Consider the following 26,452-nt stretch of genomic DNA (forward strand, 5'->3'; position numbering starts at 1 on the left):
ACATAATCTAATCCCAGTGAGTACAACAGTTTAGTATATAAAAGTCAAGCTCCTTTCTAACACATTAAAATACCTACCTATACATAGAAAGAACAAAATATGGATCTACAACTGTACTAAGAACAAAAAGTATTCTTTGCACAGTTCTTGATCAAATAAATTAAAAACTCGGTAACTTGGTAATGTGACACACAATTTACTTTCTCAGCGGGAGAGGGAGGAGCTACAACATCTTCATTTTTATCCCATTACTTGTCAAGGGAGCTGCTACCTCAAAGCATCAACTCTTCTCTCAACACTTTTGAATTTTCAGTTTTCCGTACGTGAAACATGCCTTGATGATATGTATGTATAGACATTTATACATAAATAAAAAAAACCTATTTTGAAGGTCAAAGATTTTTTTCCTTTTAAATCATTCTCTTCTTACTGAAACCTCCTACCCCTTGCTCTTTTGTTTTGAAAAACAAAACAAAATATTCCAGGTTTGCTCTGTGAGAAGACTGTATTCCTCAAAGAAAGTGAAAGCTGATTGTCTCATTTGAAGCTAAGAAAACAGACATGTAAATAATGATCTTGAGAGACTGCAACAGCAAGACAGTATTTCATCCTAGAGGGGCCTTAAAAGAAATTCCTCCACATACAGGCTGAATTAAAAAAATATTTTTATTTACAAGAGTAAATAATGTAGTGCAAGGCAAGTGGATTTAACCCTCAATAATGCATAGATTGATGCAATTTATAGTCTGAGATCTACATCATTTTGCAGAGGTGACTGCACATCAGTTGTAAAGGTTAGACCCTTCCTACAGCCACTTTACAGACAGCTTTAAATCAGACAGAAGGTATTTGCACTCCATACATGTTATCCGTATGTCCCATCCAACATTTATCAAATAAACTGTCACTTAAATATGTGTCTTTTAGAGTCATTATAGAACATGAAATAAATCCTTGCCAGTGTTATCTACAGAAGAATACAAAAATAATTTTTTGTTCACTTTGTGTCACCTGATCACACTTAAATATTCTTTTATTTATTCATTGGGGAGCTCCTTTCTCTAATCAGTGGCTCTTGGCAGGAAGAGAAACATTTTGTTGTGTCCACCAGGAAATGTGGATGCTTGTAAAACTTTCACTAAAACTTAGCAATCATAACTAATACATTATGACCATATTGCAAATATTCCTGGTGTGTTTTCTTTCACAACAAAACACTTTTCACATTGAAAAATCAGCATGGAATATAAAATGCCAAAAAACTAATTTTTACCATTGCATGTACTGAAGTCCTGACTGGTTTCCATGGAACTTGGAAAGTATGGGTGACTGGGTTTCACTTTTATGCAATTTCAATGATTTAGACTTGGAAAACTTTGCTAATTTCACCAATAAATAAGCTCAAATGCAGTAAAAGCAATTTAATAAGAGATTAGACATGTAAGTAAAACATCATTAAACCCTGTGGGATGTTTGCTTATTTTTCAATTAGGCACAGACTTTGCAGGTTTCCTTCCTGGTCCTTCCATGACATACAGTATGATCGTGTGTTGGGTATAGTGAAATAATCTGCATCATCTGTTTGGAGTTAAATAAATTACAGGGATGGTTTTCCTCTATAGTGGAGAAGTCAGATCAGTGAACTTCCCTACAACTTCAGCTGTTGGACTGCATTATTAATGCCATGTACAGGGTTGGTTGCCAGTCCTTAGATTCATAGTTGTTCATATCCTGTCTTCCCAATGGATGTCAACCTTAAGAAAACTACACTTCAGCTGGTGACAAGAGGACTCTGAGGGTTTGACTCCTGCTGTGATAAATCATTTGAAAGAGTAGGTTCATCTTGCTGTACTGCTCTGGTAGCATCCTCACTGCCATTCCCTAAGGAAGAAGGGAGAATTACAAGCTTCAGAAGAATGTCAAAAGAAATTATTTAAGAAAACCCCACTGTGTCTAGGAAGTCTGTTAATCAATATTTAAGTATTATGTGGATGTAAAATTACATATAAAGATAATAGTCAAAGGTTTGGAAACACCGGAAGGAGAATATCTCTAACTATATACTTTATAACTTTGTTGCATTATTCCCAAATTATGTAAATTAATAGCTAGTAAGAAAAGAAAGCAGGATTTCAGAATTATTACTACAGGTTCTGTAACTCCTGACTGAATGCATTTGCTGATTCTGTTACTGGTGTTAAGAGTCTGAACTGGCTCTTACTAAGTTACTCAAATGTACCAGGTCTTGGAATCTCCACTTTTTCTCCCAACTTGCATCTGAAGAAACACACTTTGAAACAGGAAACACACTTTGACTACATATTGCAGAGACTACATAGGGAATCAGTGTCATATAATTACTGTAACAGTACTGCATGTTGAGAGATGGGGGATAATCACATGCAATTAAGGTTTTTATTAAGAATCTCCTTTAGCAAGAGAAGTTCTTCGGCAACCAAAAAGTTTAAAGTTATGCTTTGCTTCATCTACTCCTTTTTAATGATCAAAAAAATTACTTATGTGTTAAAGAAGCTACTGCTCAGAGGTACTTCTATCAAATCTAGAATTCTGCTTTCATTTTTGAAGGTTTTACTGACCCAAAAAGGTCACTCCTCTTTCTTCAGTTTTACTATGACACATACTTACCAGATAAAGACTGAAAAGACTGCACTGCAAATGCAACAAGAATCGATAAAAGAAAGGTTCCCATGAAGTAGATCTGTGACAATAATTTTAAAAATATTGTTAGAGCAGTGCAAAGCCAAGCTAGAGTTCCAAATGAACTGTGCATGTAATAAAGAGCAATACATACCAGAGTAGAGTGTAAAACATTGTTCCAGAGAACTCTCATGTAAAAATAAAGCAATGCCAACGAACATGGGCTAATTGATTCTTGGTTACTATTATTCCAGCACCTACAACAAGAAGATAAAAACAACTAATTAGTCCTCCTCCACAATTTTGTGGCATCAATCTGTGACTCTCAAATGGGTTTGCAGAACCAATAATCCAGAAAAACAAATGAATATCATCATCATATCTCACAGATGGTGAAGTAAACATTCAGAAAGATACCACCTTAAACTTATTAAGCACAGAATACCTTACCCTAGAAGTGTGTCTTTTTATTTTCTTACTAGTCAACAATGGGTCTAAGCATCCAGGCCTCACTTTCAAAGCAGTCACAGAACAAGCTCTGACTAATGAGAGTCAACATCAGATGGACTTGGTTTAAAATTAGATGTACAAAATTTAATTGCCTACACAGAACACTACTGCCAAGACTCCTTTAGAGACAATGCTGTCTAATAAAATGAAGTCAGAGCTCGAAGAGTGTTTTAGCTGACTAGCACAAGGTACCCACCTCCTGTGGGGTGAGCTGAGCAGCTTTCTTATTTCTATCAAATAGGACTTCACCTACCAGGGGAGCTAAATCACAAGCATCTATTTTAAGCTTCAACTGATTCTTTTCTAGAAAGCTGAGGAGGAAGCAATGACGTATATATACAGATATATACCTTTTCTACATAAATTTTGTTATAAATATACATCTAATTTAGATGTAAAGTCATAGACTGTATATCTATATATATATATATATATATATAAATATAGAAAAGTATGTGCCCTTGTGGACAAAATTGTATGATGATGGGAAAACCCTTCAGCGCTGTCAGCTCTAGAATTACTCTCACAGCAAAGCAGGTGGATTCAGCCCAAGTAAAGGCAGAATTCAGACTCAAGCCTGCAATCCCAGATGGTCCAGAACCCCTGTGTATCTGACTAGCAGTTTCATGTCCATTGGAAGCAATTTAGGGTACAAGTTCAATCTAACTGCAGTGAACAACAATTTCAGCAGATTGCTGGTGAAGAGACAAATGAGGTTTCAATGTTAGTGTCATTTCCACCTTTCTGGATTCACTGAGTAGCAAAACAGATGATAAACCACACACTCATCATTCACAACCCCATATACTGATCATGAGCTCCTGCTTCTTCAAGTATTTGAAAGGCAATTCCACAAATTCACTAAATATTGTGTAAGCTTCACATTCCCACTGTGCCTTCCAACACCTGTTGCTTTACCTGGGTAAAGGAAACCCAAGTTCTGTACTGGAAGCAGAGGACACTAGGTGGTTTGTCCATGAATAGTGCTGGCACAGGTCATTCAGGTAGCAGACCTGTAACATTCTCAGATATCTAATATTCTGTGCCACAATATCTGTGCCAGCCTGGACATATTTGCAGAATCAATAGGGAGGATTGCTATTATTCCAGTTACACATTTTAAAGTTCTGTATTAAATTATGTTACATTTAGAATTCAACTACTGGTTTGGACTGCATACAAATCACCAGTGCCTAACTTAGGGACTTAAATATATTGAACTGGAAAAGACCTCCTGGATTATTGAATCCAGGCCTTGCTATTTCAGGTAACCCCATATAATCAGGCATAAACTGAAATATAATTAGGGAATTTAAGGGAATTAGGGAATTTAAGAATTTCATGTTGACCTTAACCTGCCTTAAATCACAAAAGTCAACAAAGTTAATAATTACAGGAGTTGCTGTCCTCCAGAGTAAATGTTACTCACATGGAAAACCAGAAGATGCTGATTAAGGGTAAAAAAGACTCACCTGTAATACAGCTCCTGAAGAAGTGATGTATTACTAGAATGCAATGCTTGATCAATTTCCAAGTGATCCAGAATGTAGGAAGGTATGGAGTTGCCCTCTTCCATGACAAGGGCCAAATTGAAGAAACCCTAACAGTAAAAAAAAATAACACTTTTTAAACATTAAATTTTCATATCTGCATTTAAGCACCAAGTATCTAAATAATTACAACTGTATTCCCTAAATTTGTTTAGTATAATGTGATATTCACTGAATAATTATGAGAGCCTTTTGTCCTAACCATATACTCAGGCAAATACTGAAAATGCAAAAGAAGCATTCAGATGTTGTAACACTGTTTTCTTATATCTTTTTACAGATGGTTTTTTCCTTATTTTGAATAGCTCTTTAAGTCCAGTCACCATATCAAACTGTCATTTTTTTCTCCTAGGGAAATACAGAGAGAAAGCAGAAATGGATTTCTATTCTGTCACTGTTCAATTCCCCTTCATATAGCTCCAAAGATCAGCAGAATCTGAATAGTGAAATTGAGAGCAGAAATTTCCTCCAGACAATTAAATCCTTAATCTTATGTTTTTGCTTATTTGGACAAGCCTTAGGCAACCTCTCTTCAGAGTCATGAAGATGAACACACATGAGACATTTTACAGGATTCCCCATCACTTTGACTTTCATACTTTTAAATAACTTTTTATGCATCTCTTCTTTCCTTTGCTTGTTTAGCAGTAATGTTTTGTCCAAATAACCTCAAAACCAAACCCACCCATGCTATCTTTGATAAGTTCACATACAAGACACCATCTAGGGATATTGCCATAGAGACAGAACATTGCACCCAGGACATTTCAGGAGGGCCTGAGAACAGGAAACTCAGTGGTGAAACACTGCATGTCTTTGGTGATGTGACATGGTGTATCCTTTAATTACAAAGCATTTTAAGATGAAACCTTCGTTAGTGAAGAAAATTCACCCTGGGATTTACTTGGTATAATATACTAAGGGAAATGGGCCATTCTTCTTTTTTTTAATCATAAAATGGCAGAGGATAGGACTGGAATACAACCCAGCAGTCTATTAATTCTTCCTCTTGCAATATCAAAAATACTGAGGTCACAACTAAGTCAATTGTGTCAAGGTAAGGTAGCACCAAATTAAGCCATTTACCTTTAGCTTATGAAGCAGCCTAATTCTAAGACCATTAATCTATGCTAAGTTTATCTTCTATTATGAAACAGCAACTACTGACTCACAAGGTGTTTTAAAATAATTGTAACTTATTCTAGCAGGTTTCTTTGGTGCAGATGAGGCCAAGCAGAAGAACCATCACAGCTAAATTCTCCAGATGTTCTACCCTCTGGTACTTTGCCATGACTGCAGACCCACCTGTGAATCCCCCTCCAAGGCAGCCTGGGCATACATCCTCATGGACAGCTCCAGGTCTTTAGATTGGTTCTGGTAGCCATAGTAGTAGAAATCTCCCATCTTCAAATAAGCTATGGAAAAAATCAGCAGAAGATCATTTAGACTATTTGTAGCAATAGAATTAACCAACTGTTAATTTGATGGAGAAATTAACAGTAATTCTGTTTAAAGCACAATACTAAAAGACAAATGAATTCTTTCTCTCTGGTTGTCTCTGTGGCTACTTTATATCAGCCTCCCACTGAAAATACTTATTCTTGATGAAATCTCTCATTGTTTCTCTTTAATGAATTTAATGAATGATATTGCTTTTACAAAATCTGAGGCTTGAGGGTCTTTATATTTCATTTATTTAATTCCTTCTTCACTTGCTGAATTTGTCTTTGGACAACCTGAAGCTTTATTTAGTCAGATTAGCCCCACTAAATTAATGAAACTTAAAATCATGCCATCTATGTGTTCGCTCTGTACCTGACACTATGGTGGCTGAACCTTTCCCAAAAGTTAGAGAATGTTGCTGCTGATAATTTCATTAATTTCAAATCCAATTCAACCCAGGACAACAGTAAGGATACAATTCTCCTGGTCTAAAAGGCAGCAATGCCTAGCAAACATTTTACAAACATCTTTCTGTGACATTGCACCATAATGAAATGAATCAATAGAGAGGGCACTGACCCAGACAGGAGCAAGCATGATGACCATGTGCTACTGAATTTAAAAACTCTTATGACTTAGGTCAGGTTAGTGTCTATACTTACCTGACCTAAGCTTTCCTCAAATAACTTGAAACTCTTCTACACCTTGGCTTATGTGTCTACACCAGCTACCAAGAAAGGCCATGTGTTTTTACAGCAGGCTGAAATGGAATAACAGTTCCATCCTATGAGTCTGACCTTCAGAAGTTTTTCTAATGTGAGCTTGTACCAGTGGATCTACCAGAGGGTCAACCAAACTACACCTGGCTAAGGTGTCTACAAACTCCCCAGGAAAGCTAACAGTGTTTGTCAGCTCCTCTGGCTCCAGGCTATATCCACGTGGTATTCAGTTTCCAACTTTAAAATTTCCCACACTGTGTATTTAAATGAATAGCATGAATTATTTTTACACTCCACTTTTCCACATGCTTGTTACAAATGACTGAAGTGCTCCTGTGAGACAATCAGATCAAAGTTTTCAAATATTCAGTAAAGCTTTCAGAGACACCAAAATGACAGCTATTGAAGCCCTAGGTGTAGTAAAATTTAAGGCCTGAGGAATGTAACTTATTTGCAAATAGTCCTTCGAGAATCCTTTAGCTCTCCAAGGTAAGCTCTACTAATGTTGATAAACTCTGTACCCTAAGAGGAAAACTAATAATAAATTAGATAAGGAATCCCTTAGCCTTTATTAGTTTCTCATGACTCAATTATGATATCCAAGTATATTTGCTTTTGGATTTTCCCTTTGATAAACCAAACAGCATGAGCTCCTAAAGTCTACTGCTTTTTTTTTCTTAAACTTTGAGTCAACTGCTCAGACTCCTAAATATCTAGTCCTTCCTCAGGGCTTAGCTTTTTTATTTTATTAAAATTTTAGCCATTTAATGCAATAAAAAGGAAATTTTAAAAAAACCTGTGCTGAAATAAAACACTTTAATTACCTTTAATTACCCTGATATTCCTATCAAACATGAAAAAGCAAATGTATGATTAGCCTGCTTACTCACATAGAAGCTGTGACAAATGCAGACCTTGACATTTAAAGAAAAGTAACATTAAAATTTAGAAAGAATACTTTATACATACCAAATGATGGAGCATTGACTTGAGAAACTGAGAAATTATAGTATCTCCAGACACAATCAGTTGCTAAGTATTTTCTTGCTAGGTCCTACAAAGAAAATAATTTATTCATTCATATCTCAGGTAAGAGACTAATTGCACACATTATCATTAACAAAGGGTCCTTTCAGGATAAGGAGTTGTGAATTCATTTACTCACTGGTCTTTCTTCACAGATGTGCGCTAAATTTGACTGTGACACTTCAATCCCAGTTTCAGCGGCTAAAATGTAATGCAGCAGAGCTTCATGCCTAATGTTAGATAGAATAAATTAATGAAAAACCTTACAAAAATAACATGCATTTTTCTTACAGTTAAAAAAAACCCAAAATCACTAAACAAATGCACAAAATTGCCTACGAGCAAATTTTTGGTAGAAAGTTTAAGAGCAAGAGGCTGGGAAACCCATGCAACAGCGACATATACAGGCAATGCTTGGTGTAACCTGCCATGCTGCATCTCAAGAATTTGCAGCCCTTTTCCTCTTGCATTGAAGCTGCTGGCTCCAGTGTGCATTTAAGAAAGACAAATGGGAAAGAAGAATTGATACTAAGCCAAATTCTCTATTTAAATGCTTCAGATAAAATGTTCTTAAAAGACTCTACTTAAAGAAAATCTATAATTAACTTCGCTGTGTATATATAGCTGTCTAACATTCATCTGAGTATTTCTTTGGTATGCTTTACTTTCATTTATGTGACCTGTTTTTTTCTTGTCTTTTTAGACAGAGCTCTTTGAAAAAGAATTTGTGTCTCTTTATATTTGAATGTATGAATAGATAAACAGTCTCTGTCCCTCTAGGGACTTCATGCATCTCACTGACTGTAAAGCAAGTAGTAAAACTTAATATTGCATTTGCAGTATAGCAATTCAGTATTCTGATACTAGATGAGAGCATCTCTCATATTCTCTGCCACTCATCTACTCTATGCTATGAAGACTACACATTTAAAATTAAGAGGAAGTCTTTCAAGTCATGTGTGTAGTTTTAAAATCCCAAAACAATAAAAAACCCCACTTGGTGTACTTTTTTCCTTCTGAAGTTTCCTATTAAAGAGTAGTGCTGCCAGTGATTTTCTCCAAAACACAAAGGTAAAAACCATGGCAAGTTTCAGGGTTCAATGGCTTGTTTAACTGGAAGCTAACTGGAAGATATGGTCAAACAGATATTTGACTTCAAGAGTAGCTGCTTAAGCAAAACCACTTCAAATCAAACTGTGAAAGCAGTTGCCCTTACAGAACTAGCAGGTGTAACCTTCTGTTATCCTGATATTTCTTCGTGATTACAAATTATTCCTTGTACTTGCCCTGTAAAAACATTTAGTACAAAAGAGACCTGGGGCTACAGAAGGAATTCAAGGGAAAGCTGGAAAATTGGTTGATCCATAAGTGTCAAAGGGCAACTAAGAGAAGAAATTACATTTACAGCCTTTGCACCAGTCTTTGAAGATCAAACTACCATGACAGACAGATGTGTAAAACGTGTCTACAAACAATGACTGAAGAACACATATTACTTGGATGGATTGGCAGAGCAACAATTTATACCTACGCAATTTTACACCCTGGCATCTCAAGTAGGACTCCAGATTTTCCCTACTAGCTGTTGAGCCCAGACTTTCTGGAATCTTTATGCTCTACCTATCATCTACTCGTGGACTGCAAAGTGAGCTGGGCTTGCAAGTCACAAGCTTGCACAACAGAATGTGTTACAAAAATATCAACAGAAGTTTTCAGTGTTCAGAAGCGGATTCAAGTCTAAGAAGAAATGTCTGTAATGGACTGAGTGAAAAAACACTTCTTCTAGGAATGGGTTACTCCAGAACAGTCCACTGACAGCTTCTTGTAGATCTCCCTAGCCTGAAGCACTAATTCAGTACTTACAGGGGGAAGCTGCAGGACTAAATGAGCCATTGTTTTAATCACATATGACAGTCTGATGTTTGCACACACAATATCTGATGGTCATGCCTACAGAGGCTGCTAGGATGGAGCATTAACCTGGACACTATTTTGAAATCTCTTGACTGGCTCATTGGATATTATAGCCCCCTATTATACTTACACAAAAGACAATACTAACCATACACAGAAAACCCAACAAATCTAATGCAGCAGCTGGACTTTTCATGACACAGAAATATACAGAAGAGAGAAGGTAAAATACAAGATTTCTTACAGAGAGAATAGTAAAAGTGAAAGGTGTTCTTCTGGTTAATCCAGTGCACATTACACAAATATTATGGGATGAGAACCACAGTTGATACAACTATTTCACACTACAAACTCCTTGTTTTTCACTTGATTCTGTCAGAACTGTTGACTTACATTTTGGGTCAACTCCTCCTTCCCTTTATGTCAATGGATGTTTTGCAACTGATTTTTGTAGTGCTACTGCTTTTTTTTTCTTTGCAGCGATGGCTCATTTATTAATTATTTTATCTTGCTATTAAGTAAGTGAAAAATAGACAATATAGAGAACAGAAGAAACATACCATGAAAGCTCCAGATAAGCATTGAGAGCTTTTCTGATTACATGACCTAAGTAGCCATTCTTCTCTGCAATATGTTTTGCCCAGCTGTGGAAGACAACAAAGAAAAAATGAATGGTCATGCTCCAGTAATGTTATCCCAACCGATGTAGACTCAAAGAACACAAAAGGATATGGGATCACCATCTAACTTCTTCTGTAAGACAAACCATGGGATTTAACAGTAGTCACTGCATCAATCCTGTGACAATTGACTGAGAACATGAAGTCCATTCATCTCTATAAGTGCAACAGAGACATCCTATGTTTTTTTATCAGCAATGCTTTTTAAGAAAACAAACAAGTTAATAGGTGCTATCAAAAATTATCTGCCTAGAATTGGCATTTTGATGCAAAATGCCAATTCTACCACATCACCAATATTTCTTGAAAATAAGAAAAATACCACAGCTTTGTTAGATACAACCTTTCAGAGTTGTTTGATACAATCTCTCTGAGTTGTTCTGGAAAAAGAAAGTAGTAAAAGTATTCAACATCACTTAAAATCTACTGGTCATCTAAATAATACACATACTCATGCAAATCAAATATTACTGCAGAAGAACTTTTTGCCATGGGGGTAAGCACTGTGAAGTACAAGGTATTAAAGCCACGGACTTAAAAATCACCAATAATCAAAATAATCACATCAGAAATATATTCTCCTTTTATAAATGGTTTCCTTCCTTACATTACAGCTTTTTCTGGATCTCTAGGGAAGTCTTCCATATTTCCTGTGATGTAATACAGAGAGCACCGCAAAGTCCCTTCTATATGTCCTCCTTGGGCAGCTTTATAGAAATAGCGTGCAGCAACTGTCTGTGAAGAAACAAGACACAATTAGCAACTCTGCATTAATAATCTTTATTGAGATTTCTTCTTCAGGACCCTGTTCATCAAAGGAATAAAAATAAGTAGCTGGCTAATGAGGGTAAGATAATTTAACTACTGTTAGTGCATTTAGATGAAATGAATTCTTCTAAATTTTTAATAGTTTAGGCTAGAGAAAGTTTTGAAAAACATATATTTGGGTAATATATGGAACATCAAACAGAAAAGTGTCTAAATGTTTAACTAACACTCGCTAACACAAAAGTCTTGCATGCACTGACAAAAGTAAAATTGGTTATTCACTAGTAGGAAGATTATTAAGGCATCCTGGAGAACAGAACTTGCAATGCCAAATAAGGCTGTGGAGCAGCAGCAATTCTCTGTATGTTCAGCAGACCACTACAGTGCTCAAATCTTTGAAACTGGTTTATAAAAGATAACACAGATGGAGTAAGCAGGGCCAAAGCTACAGAAGTGGGAAGGCTGCGTGACTCCACATTTTACCCTCAGGTATAGTAACCAGTAAAGAAAACCAAACCAGTATACAACCCAAAATAATTTATTTCAGGAAATTTTTAACCATCAATATATGCTTGCTGTTAGTGAGCATGGACTACACACTCCTTCTTGCCATTGGCTTTGATGAATAAAGAAACCTGGGCACTTTTAGGTGTACTCTTATAATCAGTCCACTCTGAAATGTGTTTTTTGATCCCTGGGGAAGGAAAATGTGTTTGCCAGATGCACATGTCGGTGAGCACTGCTGCTGTTGGCAGCAGAAATGCTCATTGTCTGGAGTATATCCAGATCTCAAAGGCCACACTGGAAACATTTTTTAGCTCTAAGTATGAAGTCTGACAACATTTATTACAGTCTACCTCACTACATTTTTGCTCCTGTTCATACACTTCCAAGTTAATTAAAAGAAATATAAATAAAGTAGACCATTCCTATTAGGGGAAAATTTATTTTGAACATATGTTAATAGGTTCTGTCACAGAAAAACAAAATACTGTCATGTACCAGGACTGTATCAAATAGTTACATTTTCAAGCCTGGATTGGAGGCCTCTCACTGCAGCTCTGAGGCTCACAGAAGCTGTGTGAATGCAGCATGGCTGTACATGGGTTCAGGGACAAGGCTGTACTTCTTTCAGTTATTGTGGAATCCCTTCCCTATAAACTTTCCAATCCAAAACTGAGAACCCGAAAGGTCACATGATTGAGAGCACACACTATCCTCCCTGGCTGCTGTCACTGGAAGGAGTAAAACCTGCACCTGTTTTGTTTCTAAATTAAAAGAATACAAACACATGGATATAATTTTGACTGAGACATTTGAGAAACCTCTCTCTCTCTCAGCAATCTGACTGAATCCTCAGTAAAATCCTTCTTTATGATAAAAGGTATCAAAATCTAATTTAGGGTGAACAGAGCAATCTCAAGAATGAGGCAGAAACTTCTAAATAGGGCCCTAATGTAAGAAATAGTACCATTAAACATTTACTCACTTGATTTCTACCAGGTACTCCAGGGTAAATCCCATCTAAATATAGGACACCAAGGTTGTATGATGCATCTGGATTTCCCAATTCTTCAGCAATTAACCAGTGCTTGGCTGCTTTTCTGTAGTCTCTTTTAAAATTGTGGTAATACCATCCCAATCCATTCACTGCCTGGGGCAAGCCCTTAGGGAAGGAGAAGAGCAGTCTCAGGTCACACATTTGATTCTGCTTTTTGTCACTTCTGGGACTAGAGCTTTTTGTCCCCCACTACTTTTCTCTGTGGCCTTGTATACAGAGTGAGGAATAAGACTCCAGTGTCACCTTATTCTACAGTCTCAGCCATGACTTTCACTTGTTGACAAGAACAAACTGTGACTAGTTTTCCCCATCTCCTCTTCAAAGCCAAACAGGACACTTGTTCTTGTGAACTCCCAGAAACTGGTTGACAAGATTAGCAATCAAAAAACACACTTTTTTTGAACTAGAACATTTTCTTCAGAATAAATAGAAAGCAAAGTACACAGAACTTTGTAATGCTGCTTTCAAAATGCATTTCACCAGCATCATACAGATCAGCTTATAATATTGCTACTTGCTATTACTAAGCTGCATCTTTGCATCTTGGCTCACGAGAAAATCTTGAGACAGTTTTTATTGTTGCAATGAGTCACCACTTCCTTGCATAAACTGGTGGATGATATGGGGCTGTAAGTATGCCAGCAGTGTTACTAACTTGCACATTAAAATGCAAAAGCCATTAAACTTCTCAATAGTTATGATGTTGTTTCTGTATAGAAAATGCACATTGGAGCACAAGAACCCAAGTGTTTGAGTTCAAGGAGAGTAAGGAAATTGATGTCTCCAGGAGTCTTCCAGGAAGCTGTTCCTCAGATCCCGAATCAAAGGTATTTTGATCACATCATAAAAGCCTCTCAGTTTATTTAAGCCTTTCCCACACAGGCAGTAGAACAGATAGTCTCTCTTGCTTCAAAGGAATCCCAGAATTGGCACAAATCTTTTCTGATACCTGTCAGCAGTGAAGTCCTACTGTCATCATCTGTAATTTAATAAATTCTGGTTCTAAGAGCTAGGAATGTATTCAAGGTCTAGGCACTCTTTCATTTTTATTCTAAGGACCAGATCATGGCCTGGGTAACCTTACTGTCCTAGATCATTAAATGGAGTGAGGCTCCTCTGCTCTGTGGGGCTCAATGCTACTCCCTACTATGGAAATAAATCAGGAGACTTTGGGACATCCAGGTCCTCTCCCTTTATGCTTGGGAATGCGAGGCAAAAACATACTCCTGGATCAAATATTCAGTCTGTAGATCGCTTAACTAACATCAAGTTCCAAAAGATGTAAGTAGAGAGAATTTTTTTTTCTTTCACAGAAATTTTGGCTGATTTTGAGTGGTCTAGTCTCCCAACTTGGGCAAATAAGGCTTTCACCATTCATGGTGATAATACTGGAAGAAGCAAGCAGTATGACACAGAATTATGGTAACAGGCATTTTATATGAATCAGAGTTCATAGTTTTTAGTACCTAGTACAGAACTTAGTAGAGAACTTAGTACAGAACTACTACAGTAAAATATTTATTGCATTTTACCTTGGCTGCTGCTTTCTTCATCAATTCCAATGCGAGTTTTATATTCTTTTTCACACCCTGACCCTAGGAAATGGAAATGTGAAACAATCACTGTTTACAAATGCAGGCTGATAAAAATTCACTTATGTGCGTCCAAAATGCCTTTTAATATTGATTATTAAATTATTACCTACTAAATGTCATTCAGCTTTAAACAGTTACAACAAAACAAGCAACTTTGTGTCTATTCTTCCTTCACAGCTTTACAAAACTTCAGTGATTCAGCCTAGAAAAAATTATTTCACCAGTATATTCAAGCGATTTTTATGGGTAAATAATATCACAGATTTTTAAGTTTGAGCAACTAAGGAAGAATAAACAGCATTTCAAGGGGCACGGGTTGTGCACAGTTTGGCTGTGAGTAAGAGCTCTCAGGTCTCCTGAAAAAGGATGTTAGAGTGTCTCTAGAGGAAATGCAGAGACGTCATGCTTATGATGTTCACATAAAACAATTCCAGACACAGGTAAAACAGATTATGTGCGCTCAAAATTGACACAAGCAAAACTGTGGCAAGCATATGCTAGAGAAAAACCCTCCACTGTCAAAGAAATGAGATGAAGACCTAGCAGTTCCTCACCACCTAAGCTTTAGTGCTTGAATGTCTTATGGGTGACATCACTTAGCTGATACACCTTATTTGACTCAGGTGCGGTCATGCTTCAGTTTAGCATCTTCTGTCTACTGCTTCTAGCAGGGAAAAACTAACTGCATGCAGTGATAATTTAATTCCAACTAAAAAAAACATCCTAATAAAGGGCATTCTAAGAAAGGATCAAACTTTTACCTACACCTCTACACCAAAGCCTATGCCTACTAGCTGGTTGGATTCTTGAGGTGACAAGACATGAGGAAAAATTAGGATCCACAATTTGGGTGGTATTTTGATCCTGAATATGGAGAGGAATAAAGTAAGATTGTTTTTAACTTGCTCTTTTTAAAATTTTTGTGCCTCTTTTTGGTAAAAATCAACATTAGCTTCATACCTATTGATTGATTTTCAGTGTAAATCTAAAAGCACTTGAATACACTCTTACCATGTATCACTGCAGATAACTTAACACATCATGTTAAAGGAACGACTATTTTGAAGTGAAAACATGAAATATGACTTACCTTAAACAGCACAATGGCGTAATCATATATTAACACCGGATCTTCTGTTTCTATTGCACCCTTTGCATACCATTCTATTGCAGCTTCAGGATTTTTTGCCACTCCTTGTTGGCCCCAAAACAGCATCTGAGCCAAACGTTGCTAAAAGAAAACAACTTAAGTAGTAATGCTATAAATGCCGGTATTGAAACTGAAATCGCAGAACAGACTTTTGCAGGCTTAGATGCACTTCAAATATGAGAAGAAACTAGTATGCACCCTCAACAGTTTGAAAACAACTGGTTAACAGGAATATTCAGAGAGCTTTTCAGTGGTGGAATGTACTGATGCTAACTCTCCAGCAGGCTTATCTTTACAGCTGTCAGCATCATAGGGTCTGGACTGATTTAAGTGCAGAGGTAAGTGACAGACAGATTTGATGCATGTAAATGGCTCGGTATTACAATATACTGCTACTGGTCTCAGATCAGCAGCAGTAATTGCAATGTATCAAACACAAAGCCAGGGAAAAGGATCAGAGAAGGTGGTTGCCAAGACTTGAATACTCTTCCCTTCTGCCTTGCATCATTGTTATGGCTTTTGCAGGGTTATTGGATATTATTGAACAGGAACATGAGAAGTAGTCCAGGCTTGGAAAAAAGAAGCAATTTTGGGTGGAAGGAGGAATGTCTGTCTGCTCTCCTCTGCAACTTTCCTACATGGTCTATAGATGTACATTCCTAAATGTGTCTAAAACCAAGAATGGGGAAATTTATTGCTTTATACCTGTGCAGCTGCATTTCCTCTTGTTGCTTCATGTTTTAACCACATAAAGACATCACCATTTTCTTTTGTTTGAGCTTTTAGCAGTTCATCATCCATCAGTCTTATAGTTTCAACAAATGCCTGAAGAGTAGGTTAACAGAAAAAATTAACTTCCACATGAATTTCACAATGGATTTCTACAACTGCTACCAAAATGAAAATGTTGTCCATGTCCTGCTTATCCCTAAAAATTCATGATCAGTTCTGGATTTTAAAATTCTTATCACTCCTCTATTAGCCAGTGCATTAAGAACTATTCTTACATCCACTATAAAAAACATTTACTGCTTTGTTCCAAAACTGTAAGACCATTCTACACCGGAAAGATATGCCAAGACCCCAACAACTGGAAAAAAAACCCCAAACCATCTTTTGGTTTTAAAAATGACAAAGAAGTGTATTTAGGTCTTTCAATGCTTTAATATTTCTATAGAAATTGCTTTCAAAAGATTAAAAAAAGACTGTCAGAAAGCTTGATGAAGACCTGACCCACAGCACTCTTATCTAGGTAAGTCTGCCAGCTTTTAGTTCTTCAGCAATTAGAATCTCTCTATTTTTGTGCAATAATCATGCTTTCTGATAAACCAGGATTCTAGCACTAACCTACCTTGACAATCAGCCTATTCTGAAATGATTTTATTGTAATTTTATCAGATAACTATTTAAAAATCAAGTAATTATATTTGATTATAGAAAAGGTTAAAGTATGGAGAGGACAATTCATCTTTTGCGGGAACTTCATGATGTCTATCAATTGAAACAGCAGATCAATTGCTAAATAAACACATCCAACTATATTAATAATTAAAAGTCTGAGTGAGGATTCAGGGGCCAAGAATAAGGCTTGGACTTTAATAAAAGACAAGCTTGTGGACAATTCTGAGGATTTGAGTCTGCTATTGATTTTGATTGCCCTTTCCTAAGAAACACAGTAATGATACCTACCTATAATTTGGGGGATTTTGTAACAATCATTGGATCATAGAATGATTTGGGCTGGAAGGGACTTTTAAAGATCATTTAGTCCAACACCCCTGCCAGAGGCAGGGACACAAATCAGATGAGCCAATATTTGTAAATCAAGACAAAAATCTTCTGGTCATATAATACAAATATGAAAAATAACTTGCACAGAAAAAAAAATCAGATACACTTATAATTCTATTACCTGTTCTCCTTTTATATTGTGTTGATCCAGGGATGTCTTTATTGCAATATTGCTGTAATAAGCATAAGACAGCTCCAAATCAAGTGGATAGTTATTAATCCCTTGGTAATGTTTATAGCCAAGATTCATCACAGAAAGTCTCTCGTTGCCCTGAGCACCAACCAAACTATAGAGCAGTCCCTGTAGGGCAAAAATCAACAGACATAAACAAGAGTGAATTCATTGCACATCTCACAAGTTAAGCACTTCCTAGGAAATTTACAGGGAACAGAATGTTCATTCTGGTAGCTGATATACTAGCTGTATTATGCAAACACAGTTACAGAAGCAAACACAGCCCATAAAGTAGTCAAAGTGTCTTATGTTTGCACAGAAACACTGGAAAGAAAAACTAGGTTCTAAATACTTTTCAAGTCTTGCATTTATTCTGTCATCACTAAATGTGCAGCAGTTTTTTAATGTCATTTTACTACAGTGTTGTATATACTCTGACACTTCCTGTACTCAGCAGTGACTTAACCAGTCCCACTGATGCCAGCTGGAGTTTTCACACTAAATTCTGTGGAAACATATGGAAGCTAACAAACAGCATTTGAGAATCTTACCCTAGGGATCTGACAGGACTAGTAGGATGGAATCTATGGCTGATAAGGTTTCAGCACAAATCTCCTTTGAGATATATGTTAATTGGTCTATGCACCACACATTTGCAAAAAAAAAAAAAATTTCAGCACTACTATTATTTTTCACATGCACAGTAAGAAAACCAGTGGTGTCTTATTTGTGCTGGATATTAAATTGTTTCCTACACTACCTGAAGCAGATCCAGTAATGAAATTACTTAGCCTCCATAACAGGCACTGTATACTCTATAATTAGGGTATAAAAAAGGTTCCTGTCTAAGGTTTCTTGTTTCTGAAGAATTGCAGGTGTGCTTTGTCTCTGATTGGCCTGGAAGAGGTTCTTCTGATTTAGTGTCCTCTAACCACAACAGACAGAACTGCTATTCTTTATGAGTGTTTTATATTTTACTATTATACCACAATTAAATATCTGTCGGCAATTTTAGCATTGCCTTCTTCCTCTGACATATAAACACCTTCCCTTTATTTGACCTAGAACACATTGAAACATTTCAGTTATTTGCAAGCTGCCTAAGAGGTCAGGAGTTCTCAAACTCTGCAGTTGCTCAGTTTGAAGCACAGTCACTTTTCTACAGAAGAAAACTGCTCTACTTTGGTTACCCTTTGACCATAATATACTCAATGTCACATTTTTGCACACTCTAAAATCAGACTTCTTTCCTGACTGTACTATGCAACCTTTCCAATTCAGATTTGCCTGATCTGGGATTTTTTTCCTACCTGCCTTCAAATGACTGTGGGTGACTGAAGGGCTCTTACTCATCCTGGCTCCAGAGTGACTAGGAAAAGCTGTACTTTCTGTGCTGTTCACTTCACCACCATTTTTAGATCTTTACTATATCACTGATGTCCTTGTTCTGCTTGAGCAGCATAAAGATTCCCACCATCAGGCTTTCATAAAAAATATCACTGCCATCAAGGTGTTTATTAGTAGCTTTACTGAAGAATCCCTTCAACTACCTGGACCTGAGGGCCATTTAACTTTTTTTTAATTCAATGGATCATCCCATTTCTTAACTGTCTTTAAAGGTAATTAATTTCACAGACATAACAGCACATGTTAAATATAGTACCTTTATACGATCCACAGGCACACCGAGGCCTGTTTCAAATATAACTGCAAGGAAATAGGAAGCCTTATGGTATCCACAACAACTGGAATCCACCAGGAGAGGGACAGAGGAGCCCAAATTGCTGAGGCCATTGGCACTAGACAGACCTTTCACAACCTTCTCAAATATCCTCCGGCCAACTTCTACAACTGTATCACTTCCATCTTCTAACACCAAAAATAAAATATAGAACACACAGTTGTTGTAAGAGTTAAAATTAGGAATCAATTTCCCCAGAAACTGAGTAATAGATTCTGTTATTTCTCAAGCTGAATGGTATTCTCAATGCAGACAAAATTCCTGGACAAACAAAGTATTACTGAATTGTACTTGGGTGGCTCATGGAAGTGGGAGGAATAGGGCGATTTCTAGGTCGAATAGGAGGAATAGGATGGGTACTAGGAAGAAGGAGATTGAGAAAGGGAGTCAGGTGGATCCTAACTGAATAATTACTGAAGGGTGAAAAAAATCCAAAAGAACATCTCAAAGTAACTAACCACTAAAAACATAAAGATTTTTCTATGATTCTTTCTACCTAGTAAGCCATCCTTCCATCTGCAGCATATTGCAACATATAAGCCCTTTAAGACTCCTTTATTAAGTTAGCTGATATGAAAAAAATGTATAACACATTAAGTCGAATGATACTAAACTACACAACAAATATTGTTGAGTTATTTAAAAAAAAAAATTTTAAAAAGAAACATGATTACCATCTGGACTACTGAAATCCATCTCTTGTAACAGTTTGAACAAAGTGTGGTACTTTTCTCTGAGTTCTTTTCCCCACATGAAAGCATCACATTTGGATTTTTCTCCATATTTGTGAATTAGCTCCAAATAATAGTTTTCATAGTAACCTAGGGAAAGCAACATATTTAAGACATGAAAGCTGATTTTTTGGTCTTGAAAAGAAGTTTCTGACAGAAAAAAAAATTTTCTAGTAAACTAAAAATTCATGGACAAGATGAGCACACCCTTAACTAACACAAAGCTAAAAATTCACTCAGCTAGCACAGGCCATTTACAAATACATTTAGATTTCTTCTTCCATACTTGGGCCGCAACACATTCAATTGAATTCAAATTAGAAACATAAGCTAGTTTTCAGCACACATTTAAGCTACATCATTCTCCTTTCACCAAAGGGACACTTTGATAGAAACCTGTTGATCACTGAATGTTAGGCAACTGGGCAGAAACATTCTAGCAAAATCCACCCATTTCCTTTAGGGTAATTTTGAAAACAAAATGGAGGAAAGGAAATTGCATAGCATACATGAAAGCTTGAGAGCATTTCTTTGTCCCTTTAGGCACCTGTCTTACTAGAGAAGACATATCAAGATGATTTAAATTTTTATTCCATGACACAAAAGTATTTGCAGGGACAAAACCCCAGTTTTAGCTACCAGTAATGAGATTAAACTCTTCACATTGTATTTTTTTCTTGTTATGGCTGAACTTAATTTTACTTTTGATGATCAACATCCAGATTGTTAAAGGAAAGAAAACAGATCTCCAAAGATGACAGTTTAAAATTCATGTCATAGATCAATACTTACAACTTCTGTGTGTTTTTTCGCCTTGCCTTACAATATATCTGTAATCATAAACTATTTCTTGAATGTCCATACAACTCTCGTAGTAAAGCTCAATTTGTTCCACTGTGTCTTTGTCATGAAGAGGATTAGAAATCTGTAGAAAGGCAAATGATGGATAAATGACATCCCCAGTACCCGTTGCTGTGTACGCTCAGCTAGAAAGATGCCTTGTACACAAATAACAAAAGGAGACAGATTGTTCACTACAATCAGCTTATCTGGCACACCATATTAGTGTGTCAGACAGCCTGATGATGGCCCCAGTAGACCACTGTCTATTTAAATGGTCAGCATAATCCAAAAATCACAGAAGAATTTCCAAAACTGACTAAACCCATGTGACTTTTACCATCAGTTTCATCAAAACCACAGATTAATCAAATATATCCAACACTGTATCATCAGGAATTCTGGGATCAAAGCAATAGTGAAAATATTAAATATATTAAATATATATTATATTATTATATCTATATTATTAAATATAGATCTACAAACACTGCTTTACACACTCACTTCCCAAAGTATTATCTTTTAGCATTTGAAATGATAACTAATATTGCTAGATTTCAACAGAAAATTATCATATATGACATATGTTCCCAGATACTATTGTGCTTCATAGCTAGTTTATCACTTGATGAGCGCTCCATCTGAAAAAATAAAATATAGTCATAGTTGGCTGCTAATATTTCAGCATTTCCAAGTAGTGCTCTTGCTCACCTGTTCTGTTTCCAACACATTGAGGCGATAGTATTTCACAGGTCCAAAGAACGCTTCAATGCCATTTACATACCCACTGCCTCCAAGAACAAAGTATCCAGCAGTGTCATCATAATAGAAATCTTCCCTAAAACTTGAGAACATGAAAGAGAAGTAAGCTGACTATCTAGAGGTACTGTGAAAGAAGAAAGAGAAATTAGTATTTCTCAGAATTTCTGCAGCTGACGGTCTTAAGTTTATTCCAAGTATCTCTCTCTTTTGTAATTTGCTTATTTTCAAAATTGACTCTGCAACTTAGTGTGACAAATTATGGAGTAAATTTAAAAAATTCCTTGTCTACAAACATATTAAACCAGCATGGGTGTTTTATTTTTCTGACCTGTAAGTATCTTTTGATATTTTATGCATCATTACTTAAACTCATTTTTTTCAGTTCTACCTTTCCTTTTCACTTTTCTAAAATCAGCATATGAAAATTTAAGTTATTTGTCTCCTAGAGTTGTCATCTGCAACATATCAATTTCTGGATTTAAAGCATAACAGAGAAGGAACAATCCTGAAGTCTGCCATGCAGTTCACTATTACGTAGTTCCCTTATTAACAGTGGCATTTTAAAATTATTTGCACAAGAAAGAGTCCATTTTAAATTATAGTGGAAAAAAACAATTAAAAATCCATTTTAAAAATATTCAGGTGCACAGAATAAAGGACAGAGTATGAATATTTTAGGTAGAAATTTTGCTCTCTAACAAAGCAAAGCAAGTAAGAATTTCCCTGGTGAAATACTATCTCTCACAGCAACAGTAAAACTAGACTTCAGTAAGGCCAAAAGTTCATCTGAAGAGTGATCTTAATGCCACTGACCTGCCAATCAGTTTTTAGTGAGGGTTATCATCTAGTACTAGACTAGATCATGCACAACATTCACTCATAGCATTAACAAAAATATTCAGCTCATGCTTAATGTAAGCACAATAAAGCAAACTGGTTTTGAAAGCATAGTGCAGAAAACAACCACGGCATTTTCAAAATCAATTAGAATCTCAGTTACAAACTTGTGTTATCCTTCTCCCATTCTCTGTATCTGAACATGCACACACATATTACTCCACAAAGGGGAAAATGCTGCTTACGTAAAAGATTGATGATGATGTCTCTTCAAATTCTTCCCAACACTGCTTACTTCGATCTAAAAGAGCACAAAACATTAATTACAATAAAAGAAATGTTATAGGGTACACTTATTACACTGTCTAGTTGCTCTAGGGAAGGTTTAAATTGGATGTTAGGAAATATTTCTTCACTGAAAAGGCTGTCAAGCACTGGAACAGGCTGCCCATGTTAATTGTGGAGTCACCATCCCTGAAGTGTTCAGGAAACAAGTGGATGTGGCACTCATCACTGTGGTTTTAACTGATGTGGTGCTGTTTGCTCAAAGGTTGGACTCCATAATCTTTGAGGTCTTTTCTAGCCTCATTGATTCAATGATTCTTGTTGATCCACAGCCCAAAATCCTTCTCCCCAGGGCTCTTCTCAATCTACTCTCTGCCCAGCCCCTGTCTGTGCTTGGGATTCCCCTGACCTAGCTGCAACACCTTGCACTTGGACTTGTAGAACATCACAAGGTTCACATGGGCCCACCTCTCAAGCCTGTCCATGTCCATCTGGATGGAATCCATTCCCTCCAGCATCTCAACTACATCCCACAGCTCGGTATCGTTAGAAAACTTGCTGAGGGTACACGCAATCCAACTCAATCAATCAATCAATCAATCAATCAATCAATCAATCAAAGTCGATTTTCCAAAGCTGGATGGTTTGAACATCCCCTCACAACTTCTAGTTTTATATTTTTCATTCTTTTGCTATGTGAGCACGTACAATTTACAGTGTTTCTCTCAGCCTCAGCTACAAAGGAGTTAGTCAGTTTCTAATTCAGTAGCAAGCATACCTGTCCACCCTTAAAGGAGAGATCCAGTCGAAACCACTGTTTCAGAGGAAGGCTGAAGCTAGTTTTCACTGCGAGGTCATCCCCTCTCATGAGATGCATCTGAATGTGCACATAACCTGAGAGCAAAAAAGGAAGAAAAGGAAACAAACACCACAGAAACATTAGCAGCAAGAATGAGTTTACTAACACGCTGTTCACAGTGATTCTGTCCTCTTCATCCTCTTCATCACCAACAACAGAAATCTGGCCCTCACCAAGCCATACATGAGCTCCCAGAAAGTCCCACAGACAGTTCTCCACATTTCAGTTACACATCTCAGATGCTGATGCTCAGGCACCCACATGAAACCACAGGCTGAAAACCAGGGTTAAACAGACTAAACAGACTAAACCTAAGACAGACTGTCACAGTTGATCTCAAACATCAGAAAGCAGTAGTGACTTGCAGTAAACAGCAGAAGGGACCAGTACACAATGGCATCCACTCAGCACTCAACTGGTGGCACATGACTGCAATGATCAAATACAAGATGAGTCTACCCTCCACTTCTTGGACCAGCAGAAGCTACACTCATGGTTGAGCTTTTAAGACCAGAACAGGCTACTATGATAATCTAGTCTAACACTGAGAATAAAACTGGCCCTAAAACCTCACCAGGCAAATCTCATATTAAGCTGGTAATTTCCATTTGTTTTGTTCTTCACAGAAAAGCATCCCGTTTATAATGGATATATTAATTATTGAAATTGGCTACATGACAGAGAAAATGAAAATGACAAAAATAGCAGAGAAGCAGAGGTCAGTTGTCAAACTCACAAAGAAGGAAGGAAAAAATGTATTATGAGAATGTCAGGTGTGCACTTCTAAAATTCTGCATACTTATTTCCTCTGTGAGCCTGCCAGCCAGCTCCCAGCCCTCCTCTGACAACAACAGACCCCCACTGCAAGTGTTGCAAAACTAAGACAGGGATACCTCTTAACTTTCTTCGGGATCAGGGAAACTGACTGGTTCATGAAAAGTGCAAGGTAGGCAAGACCTTGAATGACTTTGACTTTTTCTGACGCTACTTCCAATTATCAAAAATTTTCATGTTGTATAAATATAGGAATTAGGATAAATTTAAAATGACACTTCAGTAATAATAAAAAAAGCTTGTTCATTGAAGTAAGACTGTTTAATCTCAGTGTATGCTCCTGGTTGTAAGATTCAGGCTATTCTCCTTACAAAGAAGACATTTCTGAAGTTAGTGAAAATTAGATGCTATGCAACTGCTACATTTTCTCCTGTTAATTTAGTGGCTACTTTCCTACTAAGTCACTATAATCAAAAAGAAGCATTTTGCAAGGGATCAATTTCACAAAATAGGTCTGATAATATATTTTTATAAATGTTATTCCTAGGCACAAGTCAATAAAGACTGTATTAGACCTCTTCTGAAAGCCATTAATAATATCCCTTACCTTCCTCATTTAGAAATACAGCAGGAGTGCCATACATTTCTTTTGAATCAATAAAATAGAGTATACCACACAGATCCTTTTCACAGTGATGGAGTAGATATAGCCAGATTGAAATGGTGAACCTGTATGAGCAAAAACAAACAAAAAATCCACTCCTGATGAGAAAGCTCTCTATATAATTTGAAAAGCATGCATTTCACTTTAATTTAGCAAACCTGTGTCACACATGTAATCTTCAGAATAGAATAGGACACTGTAGAATCCTTTACAGTAAAAAAATCCTCTTCAGAAAAACCACACTTAAGACTCATGGATCTTTTATCTCTAACCACAGACTTTTGTGGTAACAAACAGGAGAAGAGAGTAAGGAAGTGTTATCTGAATCAATTCCAGAATGCCAGGTCAGAGCTATTTCCAGATCCTATACCACCAAGGAACTGAGAACACAACCAAGAGAAACTGGAGCCAACCTCCCCCACACAGACTCCAATACCAAAACCCAGATGCATGGTCTTGTCATCTTGATTGTCAAAGCCAGTAAAAACTATAGGCTCTGTCTTCTGTACTAAAAGTGAACTATGAAAATATGCTTGGGAGAAGCAGTTAAAGATGAGCCCATCCTCTGGACAGTACAGATAGGTATGAATAGCTGTCACAGAAGTTTCACAGGATGAATAAAGGTGGAGCCTCTGCAAACTATGGAACAGTGCAAAATAAAAAACCAAACACCAACAGCACTATGTACTTAGAAATTTCTGTTCAAAACTGGTTGAGGCACTAAAAGCAGAATTTATACCACAATATCTAATTTTAAGGGGTTCCTCTGTGCCAGACTAAATCTGCTTCCGTGCTCTTCACAGAAATTTGATCACACTTATTTCTGTAACATTGCCACAGCCATTAGGTCAATGCTGAATGACTTTGAAAATCGTACCTCCAATGTATAATTCAGCAAAGCACTATAATTATTATCATATCTGATGAAATAGTTCACTTTTCTTAAGTGACTTTTACCAAAAAGATAGTAATTTTTTGCATTTCTGTAATTAATAAAAATGGTCATGATTTGTTTATAATACTTTAGGATTGGGCCAGCTTGCCTTGCTTCTCTCTCAAAACATTGCTTAACAGAAGTACCTTGTATCTTTTCCTAAACTAAACCACTGTAGGTCTGAAAGTCTAACACCTGCTCTCCTGCTTTAAAAAAAAATGCAAGGGTGATTAAGTTTTCCCTAATGGAAACTCTACCTTAAACAGCTTAATAGCACCATTTTCTCCAGAGATGGTGCATGGGCGAGGTAGAAAGGTTGTAAATGACAATCACTTGTATATTGACTGCTGTGCTTCTAGAAATACTGCTCGTGTGTTCATGCTTACCTATTGCTCTTTTTAACTTTCATCTCTGCCAATACAGCAAACCCAAATGACTCAGTCTCCATTTAATCCTTGATTGCCAGTCTGAGATTGTGTTTG

General features: G+C 36.7%; 1 protein-coding gene across 1 annotated transcript in view; it reads right to left on the minus strand.

The window, feature by feature from the left end:
• Nucleotides 1-648: 648 nt before the first annotated feature.
• Nucleotides 649-26,452, minus strand: part of SEL1L3 (SEL1L family member 3) — a 34,203-nt gene continuing 8,399 nt past the window's right edge. Inside the window, exons 4-24 of the mRNA XM_084204913.1 lie at nt 24,980-25,101; nt 23,518-23,633; nt 22,700-22,755; nt 21,567-21,699; nt 20,805-20,937; nt 19,956-20,102; nt 19,204-19,409; nt 17,487-17,666; nt 16,280-16,399; nt 15,515-15,655; nt 14,362-14,424; nt 12,758-12,934; nt 11,108-11,235; nt 10,381-10,464; nt 8,046-8,136; nt 7,850-7,934; nt 6,024-6,133; nt 4,641-4,768; nt 2,813-2,915; nt 2,647-2,719; nt 649-1,881 (exon numbers count right to left, since the gene is read on the minus strand). Of these exons, the coding sequence (XP_084061039.1) occupies nt 1,772-1,881; nt 2,647-2,719; nt 2,813-2,915; nt 4,641-4,768; nt 6,024-6,133; nt 7,850-7,934; nt 8,046-8,136; nt 10,381-10,464; nt 11,108-11,235; nt 12,758-12,934; nt 14,362-14,424; nt 15,515-15,655; nt 16,280-16,399; nt 17,487-17,666; nt 19,204-19,409; nt 19,956-20,102; nt 20,805-20,937; nt 21,567-21,699; nt 22,700-22,755; nt 23,518-23,633; nt 24,980-25,101 (2,506 nt within the window). The 3' untranslated portion in view covers nt 649-1,771. The remainder of the gene's footprint in view (nt 1,882-2,646; nt 2,720-2,812; nt 2,916-4,640; nt 4,769-6,023; nt 6,134-7,849; nt 7,935-8,045; nt 8,137-10,380; nt 10,465-11,107; nt 11,236-12,757; nt 12,935-14,361; nt 14,425-15,514; nt 15,656-16,279; nt 16,400-17,486; nt 17,667-19,203; nt 19,410-19,955; nt 20,103-20,804; nt 20,938-21,566; nt 21,700-22,699; nt 22,756-23,517; nt 23,634-24,979; nt 25,102-26,452) is intronic.

Source organism: Fringilla coelebs, assembly GCF_963513975.1.
Source record: "Fringilla coelebs genome assembly, chromosome: 4".
NCBI lineage: Eukaryota > Metazoa > Chordata > Aves > Passeriformes > Fringillidae > Fringilla > Fringilla coelebs.